Below are 23,676 nucleotides of genomic sequence, written 5' to 3'. Positions count from 1 at the left end.
TTTCCAGAGAGAAAACTATGAAGATTGATCATGGATCAAAGCATAAAATTTTCACTTTTTGTTGTTGTTTGCTTGGGTTTTTTTTTTTCCACTCTTGTGTTTTGTTTTTTTCTCCTTTTTATCTGATTTGCCTTGTATAGCATGTTTAAAAGACTTGCACATGTTTAATCTATATTGAATTGCTTCTTGTTTGGGGGAAAGTGGAGGAAGAGAAAAAAGGAGGAAAACGTGGAACATAAGATTTTGCGAAAGTGAGTGTTAAAAACAAATTTTGCAAGTATCTGGAAAAATAAATACTATTAAAAATAAATTTTAAAAACTTTTAAAAGAACCTCAAAGATCAGAGAAGAAACTTGAAGCTGAGAACTTAAGTTTTAAATAGGAGAGCCAGGGACTCAAATGCAGGACCTTTGGCTCCAAATCCCAAGTTTTCTCCAGTAAACTATGATCTCCAAAGATAAGTATTTTCTTTACTACACACCACAGGAAACTTAATTGATATTCAATCTTGAAGAACATTTTTGTTTCCTCAAATGCAGTAAGCTATAAAATTTCTTAAAGTAAGGGCAATATATTCCTTTGCATTTAGGAGAATGTTAGGAATATTTATTTGGTCAAATGAATTAACACAGAGTTTTGTAAACCTCAACGCATTACACAAACATTTGCTGTGATGATGATGATGATGATGATGATGATGATGATGATGATAAGGATGCTAATGCAGATGACAGGTACTTATTTTAAGTCATTTATACAAGACAGTTCCAATGTGAAGTCCTACTTATCAATTGAAGAATGCTAAGTAGTTACTTCCATGTGCATTAATTCTGCTCATATTAATCTTACAAAGAAGGGAGTAAGCTCTCTGGAGCTGGAAAATACAACATGGACAAGTTAAGAAACTGGCCCAAGGTCATAAAGAGATCATGGGTTCCCAATTCCTGACTCAAGAAAGGCTATAAGTAAGCTCTCACTCTAGTCCTTAAATCTAATTGAATGCTGAGCTCCCATACCACAAGGGAGTGAAGGGAAGAATGAATAGAGAAGGCACTAAACACTATAGGAAATAGTGGGAATATCTACTTCATGTGAAGCATCTGACTGAATAACCTAAACCCTTAGATCCTAAGAATGAATAATTAATAATTTATTAATTTAAATAATTATGATTATTTATTGATTTAATAATTATATTAATAATTATCTTTGGGGGGAAATCACAGAATATTGGTCAGCCTTAAGTTTTAAAAACAGTTTAAGGGAGGTCTGGGCTTTATGGCATATGACAACTTTAAAACACCCTTGGGGAAAAAAAGCTCTTTGTTAATCAAGTATCAGTCAGTTCAAGACCTACTTCTAATATAACTGGCCGTGAGACACCAGACTAAATGCAGACTTACCTCTACAGCATCTCTAAGGCTGATGTCTGCCAAACTACTTTTCAGTCTCTTCTGTGACCTGACTGATGGTGGTAGAGTTCAGAATGTTTGACCCAAGAACAAGCACAGATTTGACCATGTAATCCTCTAATAAATAAGCTCAAGCAGTCCCCTACCACCTTCAGGATCAAAAATAAAATCCTCTGTTTGGCATTCAAAGTCACTCCTAACTGTCTCCTCAGCTTTGCAGTCACACTCCTTACTAGATACCAAGTACTCTAGTGCTCTTACACCTTATTTCCCAGCAGTGACACTAAAACTGGCCTCCTGGCTGTTCCTCTCACAAGACACTCCATATCTATGCTGTGGGCATTTTCTCTGGCTGATCCCCAGGCCTGGAATGGTCCCTTTTCTCATTTCTAGATTCTTTGGCTTTTTTCAAATCCTAATTAAAAAACTTTCCTAAACTCCCTTAATCTAGTGTCTTCCTGCTGCTGATTACCTCCAATTTACCCTGCATGTATTTTATTAGTACATAGTTTTTTCCCTCTATTAGATTGCAAGCTCCTTGAGGATAGAGGCTGTCTTTCATCCTCCTTTGTTTTCTAAGCACTTAGCACAAAGTCTAGCACATAAGCCCTTAAAATAAATGCTTATCAACTGAATAATTAGTATCAAGAAAGTTCTTTTCCTTATTCCAAGGATTTAAAGGTCCCTATAGCCATGGTCTATGATACTACAAGAACAAAAATCAGATTACATATATACAGATTATAATGGAACCACCTCACAACATCCAATTACAGGAGAGAAAATGCTGCCATTTTAGTTAAGAAGAATGACAAAGTCATTGTTAAATTTATGAAACTATGCCTTATAGAACTGAACTTTTCCAGTTCTGGAATTCCTGCCCTAGAGCTCTGCTGTTGATTGATTGATCAGTTCTAGTCCTAGTCATGCTTCAATTTTATCAGCCTCCCTGCCCAGCTCCAATCTCCCAAAACTCCCCCCATTCACTTACCCAACAACCTTTTTTTCCAGGTCTAGAATAATACATGCTTAAACTCATCCTGGATTGCCACTGGAATGATACCATTGACATATGTCAATCTGTCTCCCTAGGGCCCCATAGTAACTTTCCAAACCAGAATATCTTTCTCTGGCCACTATTCCCCAATTAATGTTGACTTCTTCTATTAGGATATAAGCTTCTTAAATAAAGAGAATGTATTGTCTTTTGTATTTGTATCCTCAGAGTTTAGCACAGTACTTTGAATATACTAAGTACATAGTAAATGGTTTTTCATGATAAAGATCTACTGTTTCCAAAAACCCAAAGCTAAACAGAAAAGATCAAAAGGACTAAAAAATGGTATTTCCCTTACCTATAAATGTTGAATCATCTTGTACTTTTTATTTAAGACTACTAAGAATAGTGACCCGGAGCTCTAATAGCTGGTAGCTGCCTAACTTAAAAGAAGGAAAATAAGCAGATTAAAAAAACCAATGCAATGCAATAATTACTTTAAAAGGTCTACTTGTAGCCCCAAACACTGCTTTGGTTTAGGGTGTAAGGGAATCACATTTCACACAAAGAATGATAATGCAATGTTAAATCTAACTTCTTAAGACATATTTCAAGCCTGTTTCCTTAAGTTTATCATTGAAATCAATTTAAAATTTACATTTCAGGTATATGTGTTACAAATGTAGTGCTGCTGGACAGTATAAATCACTCTAACATCAAGGAAGTCATAAACCTACCTAATCATTATTCCTATTCCATTAAACACCTAACCAAATAAATAAAAACAAACATAAGAATTCCATTTCAGCAGGTTATCATAGTTTTTAAGGGAATTTTATAAGAATCTCCCATCTGAGAAGCAGCATAAACTAATAGAAAGGGAATCAATCTTAGAATGTACCTAGCTTCCCTTAGGTCAATGATTAGCTTTTGAATAAATCATTGGTCTTTTTCAAAATTGTCTTTAAGGAACTATTGAAGCATCAATATGGCATTCCACATATTATACTAGTTGGGGAGCTAAGTGGGGCAGTGGATAAACTGTGAGGCCTAGAGTTAGGAAAACTCCTCCTCCTGAGGTTAAATATGACCTCAGACACTCACTAGCTGTGTGACCCTGAACAACTTATTTAACTCTATTGCCTCAGTTTTCTCATCTGTAAAATGAACTGGAAAAGTAAAGGGCAAATCACTCTATTATCTTTACCAAGAAAACCATAAATGGGATCACAAAGCATCAGACATGGCTGAAAAGAAAAACAAAAGATGTTAAATCAGGAATCTGAACTCTATTATTACCTTTTCTTACTTGTGGATAACTTTCTGTGATCTCTCCTAGATGCATACAATCCCATGCAAATCACTTAATCCTATTTGCCTCAGTTTCCACATCTGTAAAATGAGCTGGAGAAGGCAATGGCAAAGAAAATCCCAAATGGGGTGAGGAGGGGTCAGACAGAACTAAAACGACTCAGCAACAATACTCACCTCCTACCTTTCTAATTATCCTCCTTTGGAATCTTTGATTATAGATGAAAAGCAGTGGCTAAATTTATGACAAACTGCTAAATTTTGTACTTACACAAAACATAAAGATAAACAAACATGGAATTGAAAAATTCCTGCCCCATACAAAAGAAATGCTCACCCATTTTGCTCAGCTTAATCTAAGACTATTAAGGCAAACACTGATTCTGTTCTCCAACAGCTTGCAGCTGCTTAAGCAGGGGTCCTCAAACTATGGCCTGCGGGCCAGATGCAGCAGCTGAGGATGATTATCCCCCTCACCCAGGGCTATGGAGTTTCTTTATTTAAAGGCCCACAAAACAAAGTTTTTGTTTTTACTATAATCCAGCCCTCCAACAGTCTGAGGGACAGTGAACTGGCCCCCATTTAAAAAATTTGAAGACCCCTGAAATAACAACAGAGGAAAGATCATTTAAATATACTTTTTCGCCCCAAGACAACTGGGGCTAAGAGACTTGCCCAGGTCACAGCTAGGACGTGTTAAGTGTCTGAGGCCAGATTTGAACTCGGGTCCTCCTGACTTCAGGGCTGGTGCTCTATCCACTACACCAACTAGCTGCTCCTTAAGTATACTTTTAAAAATTAAATTATATAAAAAGTGATTCTTAAGGTTATTTTGTGTTCAAAAGTGTAACCCTAGTGAATTTTTCAGATGTCTGAAGCTTGTCAACCTTTTATTTTTGTTTTTATTTTAACCTTATGGATAGAAATCTGTATAAGAGTATTACAAAAATTTTTAAATAAAGTGTATTAAATATTTCACCATCTTCTTAAACATAATTTAACCTTTCAATGATTCAGAATCATCATTAAGAACATTAATTACTGTGATAAACTAACAATGGGTTGTCTTTTGGGGTTTCAAATATTTCCATAGTTGTCTGTGCCTATACCAGAGAGCTATCTAAATTTGTGTTCACTTTTTGTGATTTAGTTTTAATCTCATAAGACTATGATCTGCTTAAAGAAGGGAAAAGGATCCACATGTGCAAAACTATTTGTAGCAATCCTTTATGTAGTGGCAAGGAACTGGAAACTGAGTGGATGCCCATCAGTTGGGGAATGGCATATGAATGTAATAGAATATTATTGTTCCATAAAAATGACAAGTAGGCTAATTTCAGAAATGCCTTGAAAGATTTACATTAAGCTGATGTTAAGTAAATCGAGCAGAAGCAAGGGAACATTGTATACAGTAACAAGATTATGTGATGATCAATTTTTTAACAATGAGGTGATTGATTTAAGGCAATTCCAATAGATTTATGGTGGAGAGTGCCATCCACATCCAGAGAGAGAGAACTATGGAAAGACTGATTGTGGATCAAAGCATAGGATTTTCCCCCTTTATTTTGCTGTATGTTTTTTTTTTTTCTTTTTGTTTTTTTCTTTCTTTCTTTTTTTTTTTTTTTTTTTTTTTTTTTTTGGCTGGATGTCTTAGGGAAGGGGGAGCTTAGAGGAGGTGGAAAAAAAATTTGGAATGCAGCGTTTTTGCAAAGGTGAATGTTGAAACTGGTTTTTCAGGGGCAGCTAGGTAGTGCAGTGAATAGAGCACTGGCCCTGGAATCAGGAGGACCTGATTCAAATCAGGTTCAAATATAGCCTCAGACACTTAACACTTTGGGCAAGTCACATAAGCCCCAAATGTTTTGGGGGAGAAGAGGGAAGGGGAAGAAAGAATACTATCTTTGCATCTATTTGAAAAATAAAATACTATTAAGTCAATAGTCAATAAATATTTACTAAATAACAAAAAGACTCAGATCTAGAACTAAAAGGGATCTCAGAGGCTACCCAGTTCAACCACCTCATTTTATAGGGAAGGAAAATGAGACCTAAACCACACCTATGTAGTCACTATCAAAGGTAAGATTCAAACCCAGACCCTCTGACTCTATAACTAGTACTATCTTCACTATTCTACCTCTTCTTTTTTTATTGTTGTCCATGATTTTTGCTCTGGATGTGTCCATATTTAACAACCTTATCTTATCTCCTTTCAAACCAGGATAAACCATATAACCCTATTTGTTAGCACTAAATGTAAAATAATTGTCAACAAATACTGAGTGAGGATCTAAGGGATTCCATCATAGGCTTGACTTTTGGTATTGTATGAACTCTGTGACTTCGGCTTTGAGTATTTGGAAGGCATTTTTGTTATATGGTTTTCAGTTATGCTGATAACTAAGAGTATCGGACATAGGACTTCCAGATAAATGAGGTGCTACTCTATTTTTTTAACTTCGAGTCAAAATATAAGAAAAGTCTTTAACTTCCTTTTTTCAAAGCAATAATTATTTTCCTCTGATACTGAAAACAGATCTGGCAAGAACACTTTGTACTTCTTAATGCTTTTTAAACATAAACATTAATAAAGATAAATTGATAGACAGCTCAGCATTTAAATAGTTATAAAGTAGAAAGCAAAGCAATAGAAGGGAAAAAACAGCAGTAAGAAAAATAATTCAAGTTTCCAGGGAGCTGCTATAAATACCAGCAAACAATTACCCTTAATGATTCAATTACAAAAAAATCCACTGTCAGTGGGTACTTGAGATATAACATACCAATTGCATGACATGTTTTGGCTTTGAACAAGCTCTAGACAATAAAGTTCAAGGACTGTTTAAAATCATCAATTATAAAATAAGTATAGCCTTAATATACTGACATCATCTCTGATTTTCAAGATTAACATGTCCTCCCCTCCCCCAAGGAGGGGAAAGGGGGAAGCCACACAACTTACAACCAAAAAAACACTTATAAGTTAAAGAACTTCATCTTATTTCCACCAAGATAACAATTCATGACTTCAGGAATATGGATAGATCACAGCCTTTTTCCAACTTGCTATAGTAATTTTTGAAAGCACAAAGATGAGAGCTAGAAACTGGAATTAAAATTTCACTGATAGTTAAAACTCCAGATAAACAAACTTCTACCAATAAAGGTCTGCATCTTCCCTGAAACTTATTAAGAGTTACATAGAACACAGAGAGATTAAATGACCTGTCCAGGATGACATAACCAATTTGTGTCAAAGACAGCACTGGAATCCTGGTTTTCCTAGCTTGGAAATTGTCTCTCTGTTCATAGCACCATATAGTGTGTGTGTGTGTGTGTGTGTGTGTGTGTGTGTGTGTGTGTGTGTGTGCGCGCGCACGCAAGCATGCTATAATAGATATAGATTTGTGAAGTAGATTTAAAAAATTATAGCCTAAGTACAATATTTACCAATAACACGTTATTTGCTATTTTTTTTGGAAAGCAAAAGTAGTTAAAGAAAAAAATTACTTGTCACTGAGCACTCCAGACTATCACATGGGACAAGTCTGGTCAACAAATTTAAGTTTTTCTTACTATCAACAGTTTGAGTTTGCAAAGCAGATGCCAAAAAGGAGCTGGGCATATTCCTTATATGGTGCTCAACAAAACTAACATTACAGACATAGTTAAGCCACCCACTGGCTCAAACAATTCTCAGGCCTGTTATGTTAAGTGGTGTTCCAGGCAAATGTCTTTTAAGGTCTCTGATTGCTACTCTTGTCTTCAATGCAGTAACTAGTATAAGAAACAGTTCTAAGAGCAACTAAACACAGTCTTCTCTGCCTCCCACTCCAATGCTAATATTTACTTGTATCATAGTTGCTACCTATTACCACGGTACTATACCAATTTCTATTTAAATTTGGAAATGGAAAGAGGAGGAAAAAAGTAAAGAAAATAAATAAGAACTGCATCCCCTAAAAAGGAATGTGGGATTGAGAAGACCTCTTTAAGACCTAAGGGTTCATCTCCTTAATTATTCCTTTTAGAGTAGTTGAAAAGAAGGAAGAAATTTTGTATATAAAAATATATGAAAAAGAAAACATGGCAGAGTGAGAAAAAATGTATCCCTACTACATCTAAAGAACAAGAAAATCACCCAATTCAACAGATATTACAATGTTAAAAAAAAAAAAAAGAAAAGAAAAGAAAAACAAACATAAAAAGATACCACAAGGAAATTCTTACACACACACACAAAAAAAACTTTCCCTTTTGTTTTGATTTTTCTCTCAACATGATTCATAAGGAAATGTATTTTTAAATTTTTAATAATGGCTTTTTTATTTTCAAAATTTAGCAAAGAGTTTTCAACATTCACCCATGCAAAACTTTGTGTTCCAAATTTTTCTCCCTCCCTTCTCTCTCCCCCTTCCCTAGACAACAAGTAATCCAATATTGGTTAAACATGTGCAATTTTCCTAAGCATAAGGAAATTTTTTTTAAGAATGTACATATATAACTAGGAAAAAATTAAATTTAAAAAAAGAACTAAGACGGCACTGATCATTTCCTTGAGCCTCTCCTAACTGAGCCCTGAAGTAGTCTCTAGGCTGCACCAACAGCTGGCACAAAGCCCTCTGTAGTGCTGCAACCATGCTGAGACTTCTGAGTGTTACCATCCAATTTCCCACTAACAATTTGAAAATTTATCACTATTTTTAACTTTTGTACTAACTGATCTAAAACCATAAGGCATAAACATTACTCAAAAAGTTGATGGAGAACTAGCTACAGACAGATCACATCCCATGTCATCGCTACCCTTTCCTGAGACTTCTACTGGTTATAAGAAATTACTTCTAAGACATCTCACTAGTATTTCATTCAATGCCCATGAACGATTTCTTTTCTCCTTGGGTATAGTGATTAATTTATCACAAAATCATTCATAAACTGTCATGTTTAAAGGCAGTTACACTCTAAAAGAATTAAAAAGAATCTGATTAATTTATACTTATTTCTTTCTATATTCGGCAAAACTTTTCACATTCCTAGGTAAATCTATCAATTATAAAAACACAAGGTTACTCTTGTTCAAATATATATGTATGTATAAAGAAAAAATCAGTCTAGCATTCTGAAAAGCAAAGAAAATCACAAAGTTGATCCTAAGCACCAAAGAAAATGACTGAATTTGAATCATTCCTTCAAAAGAGCACAGAATATTCAGTATGAAAACTAACCAAAACAGAAAAAAGGTAAATGTTCTTTTCAGGTAGAAATCTCATTACTAAGAAATGAAATGTTTGTTTTCATGTAGCTAAAACTCAAAAATGTTATGTAATGAGGTCCTGGGTATCAAAATGGGCATTAGCAAAGAAAGCCAGAAGCAGTGATAACATTATAATGCTCCCAAAGATTATAAAGGCTTCCCAAAGGAAGGGCTCAATGGGATCATCTGACTTAAATGTTATTAAGTTTGTTTTTAAGTAAGTCTTTTATTCAATTGGACTTTCAATTACAGTCCCACCCAGTGGGGGTCTCTAGAAACCCTACCATTACTTATCTAATCAGAAAGTCAAGCAATCCCTTTCTCCTACTAACTAGGTTAGTCTGCTAAATTCCTGTATGGATTTAGCCAGCCAATCAACGGCTACCTTTACTTTATGGCATATTACCTTTAAAGGTGTCTTCTTTCTGGTTAATAGTGAGTTCTAGCAGGGAATTTGTTAATTCCTTTACTTCCTAACTCCTGGTGTTAATTCACGCAATAAGGGGCATTCCTTTGTACTTGAGATAGATGTCTATACATGGTTGCTCCGTGTTGAGAACAGAATTTATATTATGTTAGTTTTATTTAATATTCTTTCTACAATCAATTATTCTCCCCAAGCTTTCATATTTACCACTCCCTATTTTATCTCTTCATTATGCATGATGATTAGGAATACGAATTTCTTTTTTGGTTCTCTTTAAAAAAAATCATTGAAAAACATGTAAAAAGGCACTGACAATATCACTGTCTATTTGCACTAAGGTACAAAACATATATAAAGAAAAAATCAAGATGAAAGTAGGAGAAATGAATTAATATTTCACTGACAAAAAAATTCATTTCCATATTGTCAGGATTATTTGTTGGGGAATGATATAAAAGACTTTCCTTTAGTTAGAAGAGAAAATAGAAGGGGATAAGGATCAGGAAAAGTCTGGGCCACCCAAAAGGAGAAGTAAATCCAACTACTTCAATTTCTCCTCTTGCCTTTAAGACGGGAAATAATGATGAAATATGGAGGGGCAGATCACAGAAGGAGGATCATGAAATCATAAATTGGGATTGAAAGGACTTCAGAAAAGCCTCCATATCTAATAAAAAAAAAAAAACCCACCTCATTTTACAGATTAAGAAACAGACACAGTACATAATTGCTTTGACCAAGGCCACATAAATAGTAACACAGTAACAATTTGAATCAGATTGTCTAGTTTGAATCAATGCTGTTTCCAAAGAGAGTTGGGTCCTATAAACAAGCAGGGAATGCTATAATATTATCCCATCAACTGACTCAGTTCAGGGGAAAAGGGGCTTCCTGGTGACTGGAGGGTTGGATTCAAAAGCTGCTGGAAGGGAAATTTAAAGATATTTTCCCCACGCTTAGCTACACACATCCATTTTAATAATACCTCCCAGTGTGGGGAGAGGAGGGAGAAAGTAAGTAGGAATTCAAGATGGTAAGAATATAGTTTGAAGAAAGCTAAACATGGAATCGTGGGTTCAAAGGGAGATTACAGTGTAAAATGAAAAGGAGAAAGCCCTCTTCCCACACTCAGGTTATAAAACAATTCCCACTGTACCCATGTATTCCCTAATACATTCCTAGAAAGAATTCCTAGAAAGAAAAAAAGCAGTAAGAGAGTGTATGGAATGAAAACATTTCTTGGAAAGTTATTACAAATTAATCTAAAGGAAATGAAAAGAATGGATGAGGGGAGGGGAGAAAAATCAAGATTAGGTACCACAGTTTTATCTGAGCTGAGAAAAAAAATAAATAATTCCAGAAACTTGGAGAAGAGAAATAAAAGGAAGAAGACTGGGTGAAAATTTATTGATGAGCAGGAGGCAAGAAGAATGGAGGCTCCACCTTCACTCCCATAAAAAGTTATTGAAAGAGAAAAAGGTCCTAGCCAAGGTACAAATGTTCAATTCACCTTGGGATGACTGAGGTTGTTCCCTACATCCAGCAAGGTCCAACCACCATCTCACCCCAGAAAGGGAAGTCGAGTTATAAAATGACATAGGGAATTTTCAAATCTGACTGCGGAGGAAGAAGCAGGGAGAAAGAAGACATGTCCCCTAGACAAGGAGGGAGATAAGTCCTGGGAAAGGACCAGAGGGAGGATGTTAGGTTCCCAGAATAGGCCTCTAGTCATCTGCCTTCAATGGACAAGTAGTTATTTTTGTACTAGCTGAAATTGATCAGGTGACATCAGGGAAGTTCTAGGGAATAAGATTCTATCTGGAAATGGGGGTAAACTCTTCTCAAAATCCCATATTGAGAAAGATTGGCAAACCAGTTTTGAGACTCTGTCCCTAAAATAAATAATCAATAACAGGCTGGGAGTAGGAGGAAGGAGCTCTCTAAGAGAAAGGTAGAGGCAAATCATAACCTTTAATTTGAATCAATTGGGAGGACTTTATATTAACATTAAGGAGTTGGGAAAATGAAAGAGGTGCCTGGCCTCTATCTAAGATGCACTTCCAAAAGTCCAAGGTTTCCACACATGTCTGGTTTCCTCACAGTCTGACTAAAAGAAAAAAAGGGAAAAAAAAGTGATTTTTAAAAAACTGAATAAAGAGAAAATTAAAAACAAAAAGACAATAGAACTGATAAACAAAACTAAGAGTTAGATTTTTTTAAAGGACTTCTTTAAAAAAAAAATCAATAAACCATTAGCTAACCTGATCAAGAAAAAAAAGAAAATCAAATTATCAATATAAAAAATGAACAGAGTGAATTTCATAAGAGGGAAAAGAGAATCAACCAGAAACTACCATATGTTAATTATATGCCAGCAAAACTGAAAATTTAAATGAATGAATAAATAAATATATTGAATAATTTTATATGTTTACGTATTTATATCTAATGGTAGCTATCTCTAGGGTGATTTGAAGGGGAGAAGAAAAGGAGAAAGAAAAAATGTATATAACTTTATTATATATGTAAAAGGAATAGCAAGTTGTACATAACAGATTTGTAATTTCACATGCAATCATATTTTATTACACTGTTATAAAATGTATGTTTTATTCCATAAATGAAAAAATAAAATAAGATTTTAAAAATATAAAACATGCCCAAATTAACAAACAAACAAAAAAAAAGATACTTAACCCAGAAAGAAATTGAGCAAGCCATAAATGAAATGCTAAAGGGGAAAAAAACTGCCAGACAAATTTCATTTATTAAAACAATAGTTCAAGAGCATTTAATAGCTATACTAAAAAGAAAAAGAAAGAGAGAATATTCTATCAAGCTATTTTTATAAAACAAATATGGTCCTGATCCCCATATCAGGGATAAATAAAGCAAAAACAAGTGTAGATCAACTGAACTGAATTTTAATGAAATATTGAGGAAAATAAAGTGATTGTAATTATAAACAGTAAAATAGAAAATAATTCACTATGACCATGTTTGATTCATCAAAGATGCAAGACCCATTTGATTAGGAAAAAATTAGCAAAATCATATTATTTTTCAATAAATGCAAAAAAAAAGTTTTAATAAAATAGAAGACAATTCCATGTTAAAAAACAAAATTAGCATAGGCAGGGGAAAGTCCCTTTTTAATATGATCAAAAGCACATATCTAAAAATAAGAGCTAGTTATTTTGTTGCAAAGGAGAAACAATAGAAGCTTTCTCAGTAAAAAACAGGGGTAAAACAAGAATTTCCTTCTTCCCCTTATTCCTTGGCATAATTCTGGAAATGCTTAATAAAAAGAACATAATAAAAACAAGAACAGTTAAAGGCATAAACATCAAAGAAGTATAAAATTATCTTTATTTCCAAATGATATGATCTATTTTTAGAAAGCTGTAGAGAAGCAGCAAGGAAACCAATTAAAACAATAAGTTAAAGTGTAGATTACAAAATACATGAAAATCACCAGCATTTCAATACTGTATTAATAAAAACAATAAGAGAAATTTTATTTAAATAACTACAAAATCCATAAAGTATTACCAAAGTTAACTTATTGAGAGACATGCAAGATTTATATAAATAAAACAGCAAAACACTCTTTATGAAATAAAAAAAAAAACACTTAAATAATGATAGAGATATTTACTATTTGTGATTGGTCAGATCAATAATAAAAAACGACCACATTAAATTAACTTAATCATTTAATTTAGTAAGCGCTCATTATGTGTCAGATGCAATGCAAAGTACAGGAATTTGTAAACATAATGTAATGCCACCAAATTACCAAATTATAAAACTAGCCAAAAAAAAAAAAAAAAACAGAATTCATTAGGAGGAACAAAGGATCCATAATTTGAAGGGAAATAATGAAATCATATGCAAAGAAAAGAGAGATAACATTCAGACCTCAAATTTTATTATAATTTTGGAAATTTGGCAATAATGAAATAGTGGAATAAGCAAGATACGCAAAAAATAGAAGCTTCTAAAATTTGCCCAGTATTTAGTCAACCTTTAAAAAATAAATTAGTAGGAGGATTAGACTCCCTTTTGAGAAAAATTGCTAGGAAGTCTCTCTACCCTCATATTCTTGTTAAAATAATGAACAAACTTAGATGAGAAAAAAAAAATTAATCATTTCCTTTAATTATTTTAAAACATATACTTTATTTTAAAAAAATAGATGTCCTATATTGTATTGCTTGCCATCTAGGGGAGGGGAAAGGGGGCAAGGAGGAGAAAATTTGGAACACAAGGTCATGCAAGGATCAATGTTGAAAAATTATCTGTGCAAATGTTTTGAAAATAAAAATCTTTAACAAACAAACAAATAGAAATTAAAAATTGATGTTCCATAGGGTTAATCATTCTGCCAAAGGAACCTATCATGTAAAAAAAAAAAAAAAAAAAAAAAAAAGATTTAAAACATTTGGAACAAAGGAGACACTGGAAATATAATCTAGTGTATGAGGAAATGTTAAAAGGGTCAGTAACATTGGACTACAGAGACCATGAACAACAGTAATATGTAATAAGATAGTCAGGAGTAAGTATTAATGAGCTTTAAAAGCCAAACAGAGGTAATGAGGAACCACCACTGTTTCCTGAGTAGAGAGTGACATAGTGAGACTTTGTGCATAAGGAAAATCACTTTGGCATCTGCAAGGAGGATGGATGGGAACAGAAAAGACTTGAATAGTGAAGCTAAAAAAGCAGTCTATTGTATTAATTCATAACTGAGTGTGTGAATGGAGAGACGGAGGTGGTAGTGTGATCTGGCAAGGTTTTGGATATTTAGGGTGAGACTGAGGAAAAGAGGATGACATTTATAACTCAGGTGACTGGGAAGATGGAGGTGATCTCAACAGAAATAGAGAACTTCCAAAGAAGAAGGGATTTGGGTTGAATAATAAGTTTTATTTTAGGTTAAATTTAAGAAGATGCCCACTGTTCACTGAGTTGGAAATTTCCAAATGGCAGGTCAGGTGCAGGATTAGAGCCCAGTAGGGACAAGCGGGCCAGAGATACAGATTTGGGAGTCATCTCCATAGACATATGATGAGGCAGACCTGATGAGGCCACTGAGCGTGTTCAGAAAGAAGGAACCTGTACAACACCAGCTATTAGAGGGCATGGCATGGATGACGAGCCAACAAAGGAGACTGAAGGGAGGGATCGGCTTGGTAGAAAGCTAACCCAGAGAGAACTGCGTCACAAATCCCTGGAGACTGTCTAGTTGGAAAAGGTGGTCCATGGTGTTAAATGCTTTGGAAAGGTAAAGACACTTGAAGATTGAGAAAATATCATCACATATGACAAATAAAAAGTCACTGATAAGTTTGGACACTATTCCCCTTGAGTGATGAGGCTGGAAGCCAGACTTCAAGGAATTGAGAGATGATTCAGAGAAAAGAAAGTAGACATAATAATTGCAATCTGTCCTTAAATGCAGTCAGTATGTCGGGTGGTTTTACTTTTCTTTTGTTATGAAGCTGTATTCAGTATTGAGGGAGGAGCAGGAAAAGAAATGAAAGAGTCCCAGAAATGATGTAATAATAATAAATTTAGAGATTATGCTATCTCACTTGGTGCTCACAATAACCCTATGAAACAGTTACTATTAGCATCCCCATTTTACAAATAAGGAAACTAAAAACAAGATAGAAAATGTGCTTGGGAACACATCACTACTTGGAGGCCAAGGCAGACTTGAACTAAAGTCTTCCTGCCAAAGACAAAAGATATTAATAAAATCTTTTAATAAAATACCTTAGAGTTAAAGCAAATAGCAAGAATCTTCTAGCTTTAGTCTTACTAGTCTGCAAAAAAAAATAAAAACAAACTTAGTCCTCAAAAAAACAATTTGTTGATTTCAACTTATAAAGAGAGCAGGTTGAATGAAAATCTTAAGGGAATAAAGCTCCAAGATGTCTAATATTTTCCCTCAAAAATACCTCAAGTTTATTAGAGTACAGAATGAAAAACTAGTCTTACATTCTAATGAAGACTTTGTGAAATAATTGACCCAGATGTCTGGCTGTCTGGAAATCACTGTTTGGAAACATCTCTTTTTGGGGAATGAAAATACTGTCTTCTGCTATCACTTCTTCTTTCCACCCCATAACCACCACCAATTATCAGACCCTGTACTTTCAGTTAACACAGTGAAAACTGAATAAAGAGTTGATAAGTGAACTGGGGGAGATGAGAAAGGAAGACTGATGGGATTTCCTAAGGAGAAACCCACAAGGAAAGAGGAATCATATAGAAAGCAGTGCACAATAAAAAGGTGGAAGGCAACTTGTCTCTGAATAATTTAAAATTTTTTTGTAAAACCATAAGCCAAAGGTTAAAGAAAGTAACATTGTCAAAGTGTGAACTCTAACTCTATCAAGTGCCCAGAGAGAAAGGAAGAAAATTCTATTACTTGATACTATGAAAAATCCTGAGCTATATTCTGTGGGAAGTAATTCAGTATAAGCGCCCAGGGAATGGACTAGATGACCTGAAGAGTCTTCTCCATGATTAAATTTCTGGGAAGGCTATAGTACAATGACCAATGGGTAGGGACAGTATCTTCTCTGTCATCCACTCTGGATTTAGAAGGTTCCTCAAGAAGACATTGGGGGATCTGTGAATCACAGAAGTGAGCTCACAAAGAGCTAAGTTCATAGCAGTAATTTTCCACATCATTCCTATCGGGTTGACAGGGAATACTGTTTTCAGGGCCTCTTAAATCTGATCTCCTTCATAAATATTTGCACTTACTTTATTCTTTTTCCTTAAACAACAATTTTAATAGAGAAATCTGCTTTTTAAAACAACTTTTCCAGAGAATCAGAAATGCTAATGAGAATTGCTCTCCCTAAATAAAATCTCATTTCATTTTGTAAGGAAGAATGTCATCTCCATTTTGCTGAAGTCTGGTTTTTAGTCCTTAAGAAAAAATTTAACTAAAAACAAAAAACTCAAACCAGAGGCCCTCTCCTAATTCATATAATTTTCCTCAAACGAAAATCAACAAGAAAATTCATCCAAGAACATCCAAGATTGTTGGCCCTCTGGGATAGAGCACCTTAAATGAAACATAATGAAGTAGCAGTTCTGATTGAAAGTAGTTGCTGACACCTTCTGGCCAGTAAGCATCTCCACAGGCTGCAGGAAACACTTTCTTTTTCCTTCATGGACACTGAAATGAATCCAAATGTACTCCCATGTAGTTTCCAAATGCTACATCAAACTGTATCCTTACTGCACCTATATTCCTCTATCTATTTCCCCAAATATCATCTTTAAAGGTTATATCTGTCTTGATATAGGTTAGCAGCTACAGTCATATTCTTGGACTAAGGTAGGTTGATACCAAATGTTACTGCAACTATTACCATTCCTCTTCTACCCTCTAAAAAAGTTTTTTTCCTCCCAAGTATGTGGACTTAATAGTAATGGTGATTGGCTTGGGAAGAAATACGCATAAATAAACATGGATTGAAAATATATGCTTTTCACTAAATTATTTAGCAAGGTACCTAAATGGCAAATCTGCCAGCAAAGATAGGGGAAAAAGATTAATGATGAAAAGAAAGGCAGAAAATTTTATGGAGGAATGAGTGAGTAGATAAAAGTCATAGAATCATTATTTTAGACTTAAAAAACATTGATCACTTAATCCAACTCATGCAATCTTTTAGCTTAAGGGACTTAAACGCCCACAGTTACACAAGTATTCTAGAGTAGAATTATTCAAACATAGATTCTCTGACACTCATAAAGAAACTTGTTCTAAAGAAACTAGATTACACTGCAACATAAGATATATAACTAACTTCAGTGACCCCTAACTGGGAATAGTATGAAATGCTACCTATTCCTAATAAAGTGATGGACTCAGAATGCAAATTGAGATTTTCTTTTTCTTTTTCTGTTACAACACACCGACTCTAATTTGGTCATCATTTGAACTTTTACATATGAATAAAATACTACTTCATTTAAACTAACCAGTAAAATATTTGTTGTGACAGATATTGGGGAAGGCAGGCACTAACAGAAGTTAGTTATAGAAGATTTTTATATATATATATATATATATATATATATATATATATATATATATATATATATATATATATACACACAGAGAGAGAGAGAGAGAGAGAGAGAGAGAGAGAGAGAAAGTTATAGAAGAAACTCTAAGATTCCTAAAGCACTAAATCCGATTAATAATGTAATCCCAAGAATACCAATTTTGTAGAGGAAAAAAAAGCAACCTTTTCCATTCTCTTGGTGATAGTGACTACAAATTATCCTTTGGTGAAATGTCAAGAGCTTTCTTGGAAGATGCCCTGAACCCATCTTGTCGCAACAATCCCCACTGTGCTACTGCTTGCATGCAAATCTCAGCCACAAAAATCTTTTGGAGATCACAACTCACTGTCTCCTCCCCGCTCTGGTTATGGTCACAGAGATGTTACAGCCACAAGACAGGTAATAAATTTCCACAGGCTGAAGAATTCTAAATCAGTGTCATGAGTTTTAAATATTCTCTAAAATTCTGAGTTTCCTTTCGTTTGCTCTATGGCCAAATTTACTTTTTTGTTAATCCCCGAGTAAAAACAAAAAGCTGTAAGAGATTGGAAAATAGAGCCAAGCAGATCTGGTGCAGAGCCAGGAAAAATAAACAGCAGAACCAGCAGAACCAACTGAACAAGCCATGTGTACAATGTGCAGCATCTTCCACTCATACCTTGACACTCAACTTCTTCTTCTTTAGAGGTTTCTCTCCTTCCACTAACTCCTTGAATTTCCTTTTCTTTTTCTCTGACATTTCAGACCTTTTCTTCTTTTGCTCTGGCATCCTGTAACAAAGAAAAAAGTGCATAACATGCATTTAAAAATAGTTCTTTGACCATGTATTTTGGGGAAATGGAAAAATAATTACAACTTCCCTGGCTCCCCTCAAAACTCACTCTAAATCCAGTCTCTGAAATCTCTAAAACTGCCTTCCATTCACTGAATCTCTCTCTCTCTCTCTCTCTCTCTCTCTCTCTCTCTCTCTCTCTATATATATATATATATATATATATATATAGTGTGTGTGTGTGTTTGCTGGCACATTCTACCCCCCATTAAAGTGCAAGCACCTCGAGGGCAGGGACTGAATTATTAGCTTTCTTTGTATTCCTTTCGCTTGGAGTAATTCCCAGTGTACAGTAGGGGCATAATAAATGCTCACTGACTAAAGCTACTGCAATTATCCAGGTAATAAGAGATGAAGGCTTGAACTAGAGTAGTGGCTGTGCTAAGTTGAGAGGGGGAACTGCCAGAGAAATACTGGAGGAGGAACAGTTAAGACCTGGCAAGTAACTGAATATGTGTCTTAAGGGAAAATGAAAAGTTAAGGATGGATTTTAGATTGTGAATGGGAAGGGGATAAAGGTTGGAAGTGGAAGGATAATATCTTCCATAGCTGAAAAGAAATTTGGAAGAAAGGAGGGCTTGGGAAAATGATGTATTATTTTTGATAGATTAAGTTTGAGATGCAGTCTGAGTCTCAGTTTGAGACTGAGATTTCAATCAACTACCTAGAGATGACAATTGAGAGATTAAATGAGAGTGTAGAGGAAAAAGGATCCAGGATAGAGCCGGGAGAGAGAAGTTGATATATTTGATGACCTAGAAAAAGAAATATAGAAGGAATATACAGATAGATAGAAGGGAAACCAAGAAAGACCAGTGTAAAGAAGTGATGTCTGAGATGGTTAGTTTTGGAGAAAGTCAGTTTTTTGGGCTTGGTTTTTTTGGTTTTTTTTTTTTTTGACTGAAGTCAGAAGTTATAGTAATTAGAGGGTGAAGTGAGAAAAGGTGTCAACTAGTTGCTGTTGTGGGGCAGTTATTCTGGATATGTATAAAAGAGATACAATTATGGAGAATTAAAAGGAATATCTTGATGCAATGTGGGCCCTGTCACAATGAAATAAAATTTTGTAGGGAGACCTATCACATAACTTCCTCTGAAGAGCATACAAGTGAAATTTTTTAAAATAATAATACCAAAGAGTATAAATACAGAGTATTCTAGACATGAATGGCATCTGGACAAGTAACCAAGGGACTCAAAAGTAAAAGACAATGTCATATTTGAAATGGCTAATTTGTAGGGGGAAGATTGGTAAGAGCAAAAAGTAAAAGCAGAAGTGAGATGACCGATAGGAGGGAAATGGACTAGAGGTGAAGATGAATGCTAAAATAAAAATAATTAAAAAAAAAAAAGGAATATCAATGAAACATTTAAAATACACAGAAGAGAACAGAGTTAAGAAGTATTCACAAAGCCAACAATACAATATTGTACTACCATGATTAGTTTGGTTTTTTACATAAACACATACACACACACACACACACACACATAGTGGGACGGTAGATTAGTGCACAGGCCCTAGAGTCAAAAGACCTGAATTTAAATCTGAACTCCGACACTGAACACTTCCTAGCTGTGTGGCCTTGGACAAGTCACTTAACCCAACTGCTCACCAAAAACCAACAATCACACACACACAGCTGCATAATAATCACAGCTTCATATATAATCCTCAATTTTTGACCTTCTTTATATTTTTAAATTTTAATGTTTGATGATTTTCACCTCATAGTGACTTTCCTGCATGGGGAACTGTCAGATAAGGCAATTACCTTTCCCAATGCAGGCTGATAATCTGAGTCTTAAAGAATTACCTAGAACACTGAGAGAAGTAACTCACCCATAATAAAAAAAAAAAAAAAAAAAGTCTTCATGTATTTGGGAGTAGGGCTTAAAACCAGGTCTTCCTGGCTAAGAATCTGAGCCTCTAGATAACACTGCCTCTTCTAGTCCATCATAATTTTTAAAATACATATGTATGAAGTTTACATACATACCAAAATCCCTTGGCATGTTATATACTCACAACACTTAGAGATGGATACTACTTGTGGGCAGAGGAAAAATGAGGCTCAGAGAGATAAAAGGATTTATCCATGATCACACAACTGGTAAGTGTCAAAGGTGGCATAGCCCTTTAAACACTATGCCATGTTCTCTCTCTCTTTTGACTCCTCTGAAACATTAGTGACCCACCCCTCTTTTGAGAGAGATTCAATCTTTTTTCTGGATTTTCTGGATACTGGTCTCACGATTCTCCTCCTACTTGACTCATCCTCTGTGGCCTCTTCTGAAGGACTCCAACCTCCTAACCCAGAATTATGTCCTGGATGTGGGCTTGTGTGGGCATTCTTGCTCTCGCACACTCCCTCTCTCTGTCTCTCTTCCTTTCTCCCTCTGTCTCTCTCTCTCCTTCTCTCTCCATCTCTTTCTCTCTCTCACTTACCATCTCCTGTCTCTGTCTCTCTCTCTCTCTTAATCTCCTTACCCCCAGCAATAAACTCATCAGTTCCCATGGATTCAACCATAATCTCTCTTTAAAAAAAAAAATATATATATATATATATATTTTATTTTCAAAACATATGCAAAGATTTTTCAACATTGACCCCTGCAAAACTTTGTGTTTCAGTTCCCCCACACACACCTTTCCCCTATCCCCTTGCCCAGAGGGCAAGTAATCCAATATGTTAAACATGGTAAAAAATATATGTAAACTCAATATAGGCATACATATTTATAAAATTATCTTGCCGTAAGAATCAGATCAAAAAGGGGAAAGAAATGAGAAAGAAAACAAAATGCAAGCAAACAGCAAAAAAAGTGAAAACACAATGTTGTGACCCACACTCAGTTCCCACAGCTCTCTCTCTGGGTGTAGATGGCTCTCTTCATCACAAAACCATTGGAATTAGCCTTAATCACCTCATTGTTGAGAAGCCACATCTATCAGAATTGGTCATCATATAATCTTGCTGTTGCTGTTCAACCATAATCTCTATGCATTTAAGACATTAAAACACTGGGCACTCATTTCTCTCCTGAGATGGTGATGGCTTATAATAAGTTTCCTATTGGCTACCTTTATCTGAATGTCACATAGGCTTCTCAAACTAAGTCCAACTAAAATCTAAACCTCTACCGAACTTCTCCATTACTACTGAGGCAACCACTATCCTCCTAAGTGGCCCAGATCCCAAACTCAATGTCAGCCTCAGATTCCACGCCATATAAGTGGTCAAACTTACCTTCTCTCCAGTCACATACTCACCATCCTAATTCAGGTCTATCCCCTCTTGCCTAGCCTATCCTCCTTATCGGTCTCCCTGGCCAAATCTCTCTCCATTTTAAACACAATCTGATTATGTCAGCCCCTATAGTCCAGTGGCTCCCTATTATTCCAAAATAAAATATAAGCTCCAGTTGATTATTTATAACACTCCATTTCCTAACTCTGTGCCTTGGTAACACCCATCTCCCATGCCTGAAGCCATCCTTCACCTCCTCACTTCCATTTCTTAGAATCTCTATCTTCAAGACTCAGTGCAAATCCTACCTTTTGAAGAAAAGGCTTTTTATAGATCATATTTTATCTTTCTATTCCCATCATAACTGAAAATACTTAAATAATGTTTAACAGTGATCTCTTCTCTTTCTACTCCCATCGTCCCCACCCTAATTCAGGTACTCATCTCTTCAAACAAAATGACAATTTTTGTCTCCTAACTCATCTTCCTGTCTTCAAACCATCCATCAACTGGCTGCCTGAGAAATCTTCCTAATTACTGCTCCAATAGAGACAATTCTCTACTGAAAAGCCTCTAATACCTAGCTAGTGCCTACTGAATAATGTATCAATTCCTGTTGCTGTCATTCTATAATCTGGCTCCTAGAACAGGTCCTCCCAAATTAGGTGGCTCTCTTTGGAAGGGACTTTGAAAATCCTCCAGGTGAAAGGGATCTCTCTCTCTCTCCTCGGTGCTCTGAGAGGACGTTGCCTCATCTTAGACTTCTGCATCTCTCTCACTCCATCTGGTACCATGGTTATTTGCTTGGACAGATGGTTTTTCCCCCTATTTTGCCCCCTATTTGAATCACAGACCTAGAGGGAGAAGAAGTGACCTCAAAGGCCCTCCATTTTATAGAAAAGGAAACTGAGGTTGAGAAAGGTTAAGTATTCAAGGTCAGGGAGACAAGAAAGACCATTCCAGAGGGGAGGACTATTGTGTAGAGGGCAAAGCCAAGTGACCAGTTTGCTAAGAGTAGAGAACATGTAAGGCCTTTCTTGATTTCCCCCAGAAGTCAATGTCCTCTTTCATGTCTCCCCCAGTATTAGTCCAGACAAGCATATATATCTTTATGATTATATTTTAATACAATATGTGCCATACATAATATTGTATGTAGCATTATATGTAATGTAATGTGCCTATAATTATGTTATAGAGTCCCATAACATATAAGTTCCAAATGTATTCTTCATTTAAATATAAAAGTTCACACCTCAGAAAGAAAGTGAACGGGGTACAGGAAACTTTCAAACCTATGGCCAGGGAGGATATTCTTAATCAAACAAGAAATACAGTAAAACATAAAAGAATCTATAGATAATTTTATTTACAGGAAATTGAAAAGGTTTTGCAAATACAAAATTAGTGCCACTAAGGCTAAAGGTCATCATTGGTGGGGTGAGGAATTTCTGTGTCACAAATATCAGATAATGATTTAATGTCACATATAGTCATTAACAGAAATATATAAGACCATCTGCCATTCCCTAATGGATAAGTGATCAAAATTTATGAACACTTCAATGAATTCCCAACTATTAAGAATCAAATGAAGGACAGCTACATGGCTCTGGAGTCAGGAGATTCGAGTTCAAATTCAACCTCAGGCACTAAATATTTTCTAACTGTGTGACCCTGAGGGCAAGTGACTTAATCCCAATTGCGAAAGAAAGAAAAAATGAAGGAAGGAAGGAAGGAAGGAAGGAAAGAAGAAAAGAAAGAAAGAAATGTAATATAACTCAAAAGACAATAAAAAGGAGAATTGAGGGTTTTTTTTTAATGTTGGCTCAGAATTACTAGTTAAGAACAAACATATGAAATCTCAAGTCCCAGGTTAATAGATAATAACTAAGATAATAACTAGCATGTATCTAACTCTTTAAAATTACAAAGTCCTTTAAAAATATTATCTCATTTTATTTTTCCCAAACTTTGGTAAATAGGAGCTCTTATCCCCATTTTACAGATGAGAAAGCTGAGGACCACAAAAATTGACTTAGCCAAGTTAATAAAGTGAGTAAATATTTGAGATAGAAGATGA

The 23,676-nt window shown here is 35.0% G+C and overlaps 1 protein-coding gene across 2 annotated transcripts in view; it reads right to left on the bottom strand.

Annotated features, from left to right (window-relative positions):
- The window catches only part of C1H7orf50 (chromosome 1 C7orf50 homolog), a 360,775-nt gene that overhangs the window by 334,631 nt on the left and 2,468 nt on the right, over positions 1-23,676 (bottom strand). For both annotated transcript variants that reach the window (XR_007954193.1, XM_052000419.1), the window contains exon 2: positions 18,169-18,280. Coding sequence is in view for 1 of the 2 variants with exons in the window: in XM_052000419.1 (XP_051856379.1) it covers positions 18,169-18,280 (112 nt within the window). In the remaining variant the exon portion in view is untranslated. The remainder of the gene's footprint in view (positions 1-18,168; positions 18,281-23,676) is intronic.

This window comes from Antechinus flavipes, chromosome 1 (genome assembly GCF_016432865.1).
Source record: "Antechinus flavipes isolate AdamAnt ecotype Samford, QLD, Australia chromosome 1, AdamAnt_v2, whole genome shotgun sequence".
Classification (NCBI taxonomy): Eukaryota; Metazoa; Chordata; class Mammalia; order Dasyuromorphia; family Dasyuridae; genus Antechinus; species Antechinus flavipes.
This window is presented reverse-complemented; position numbering and strand designations above follow the sequence as displayed.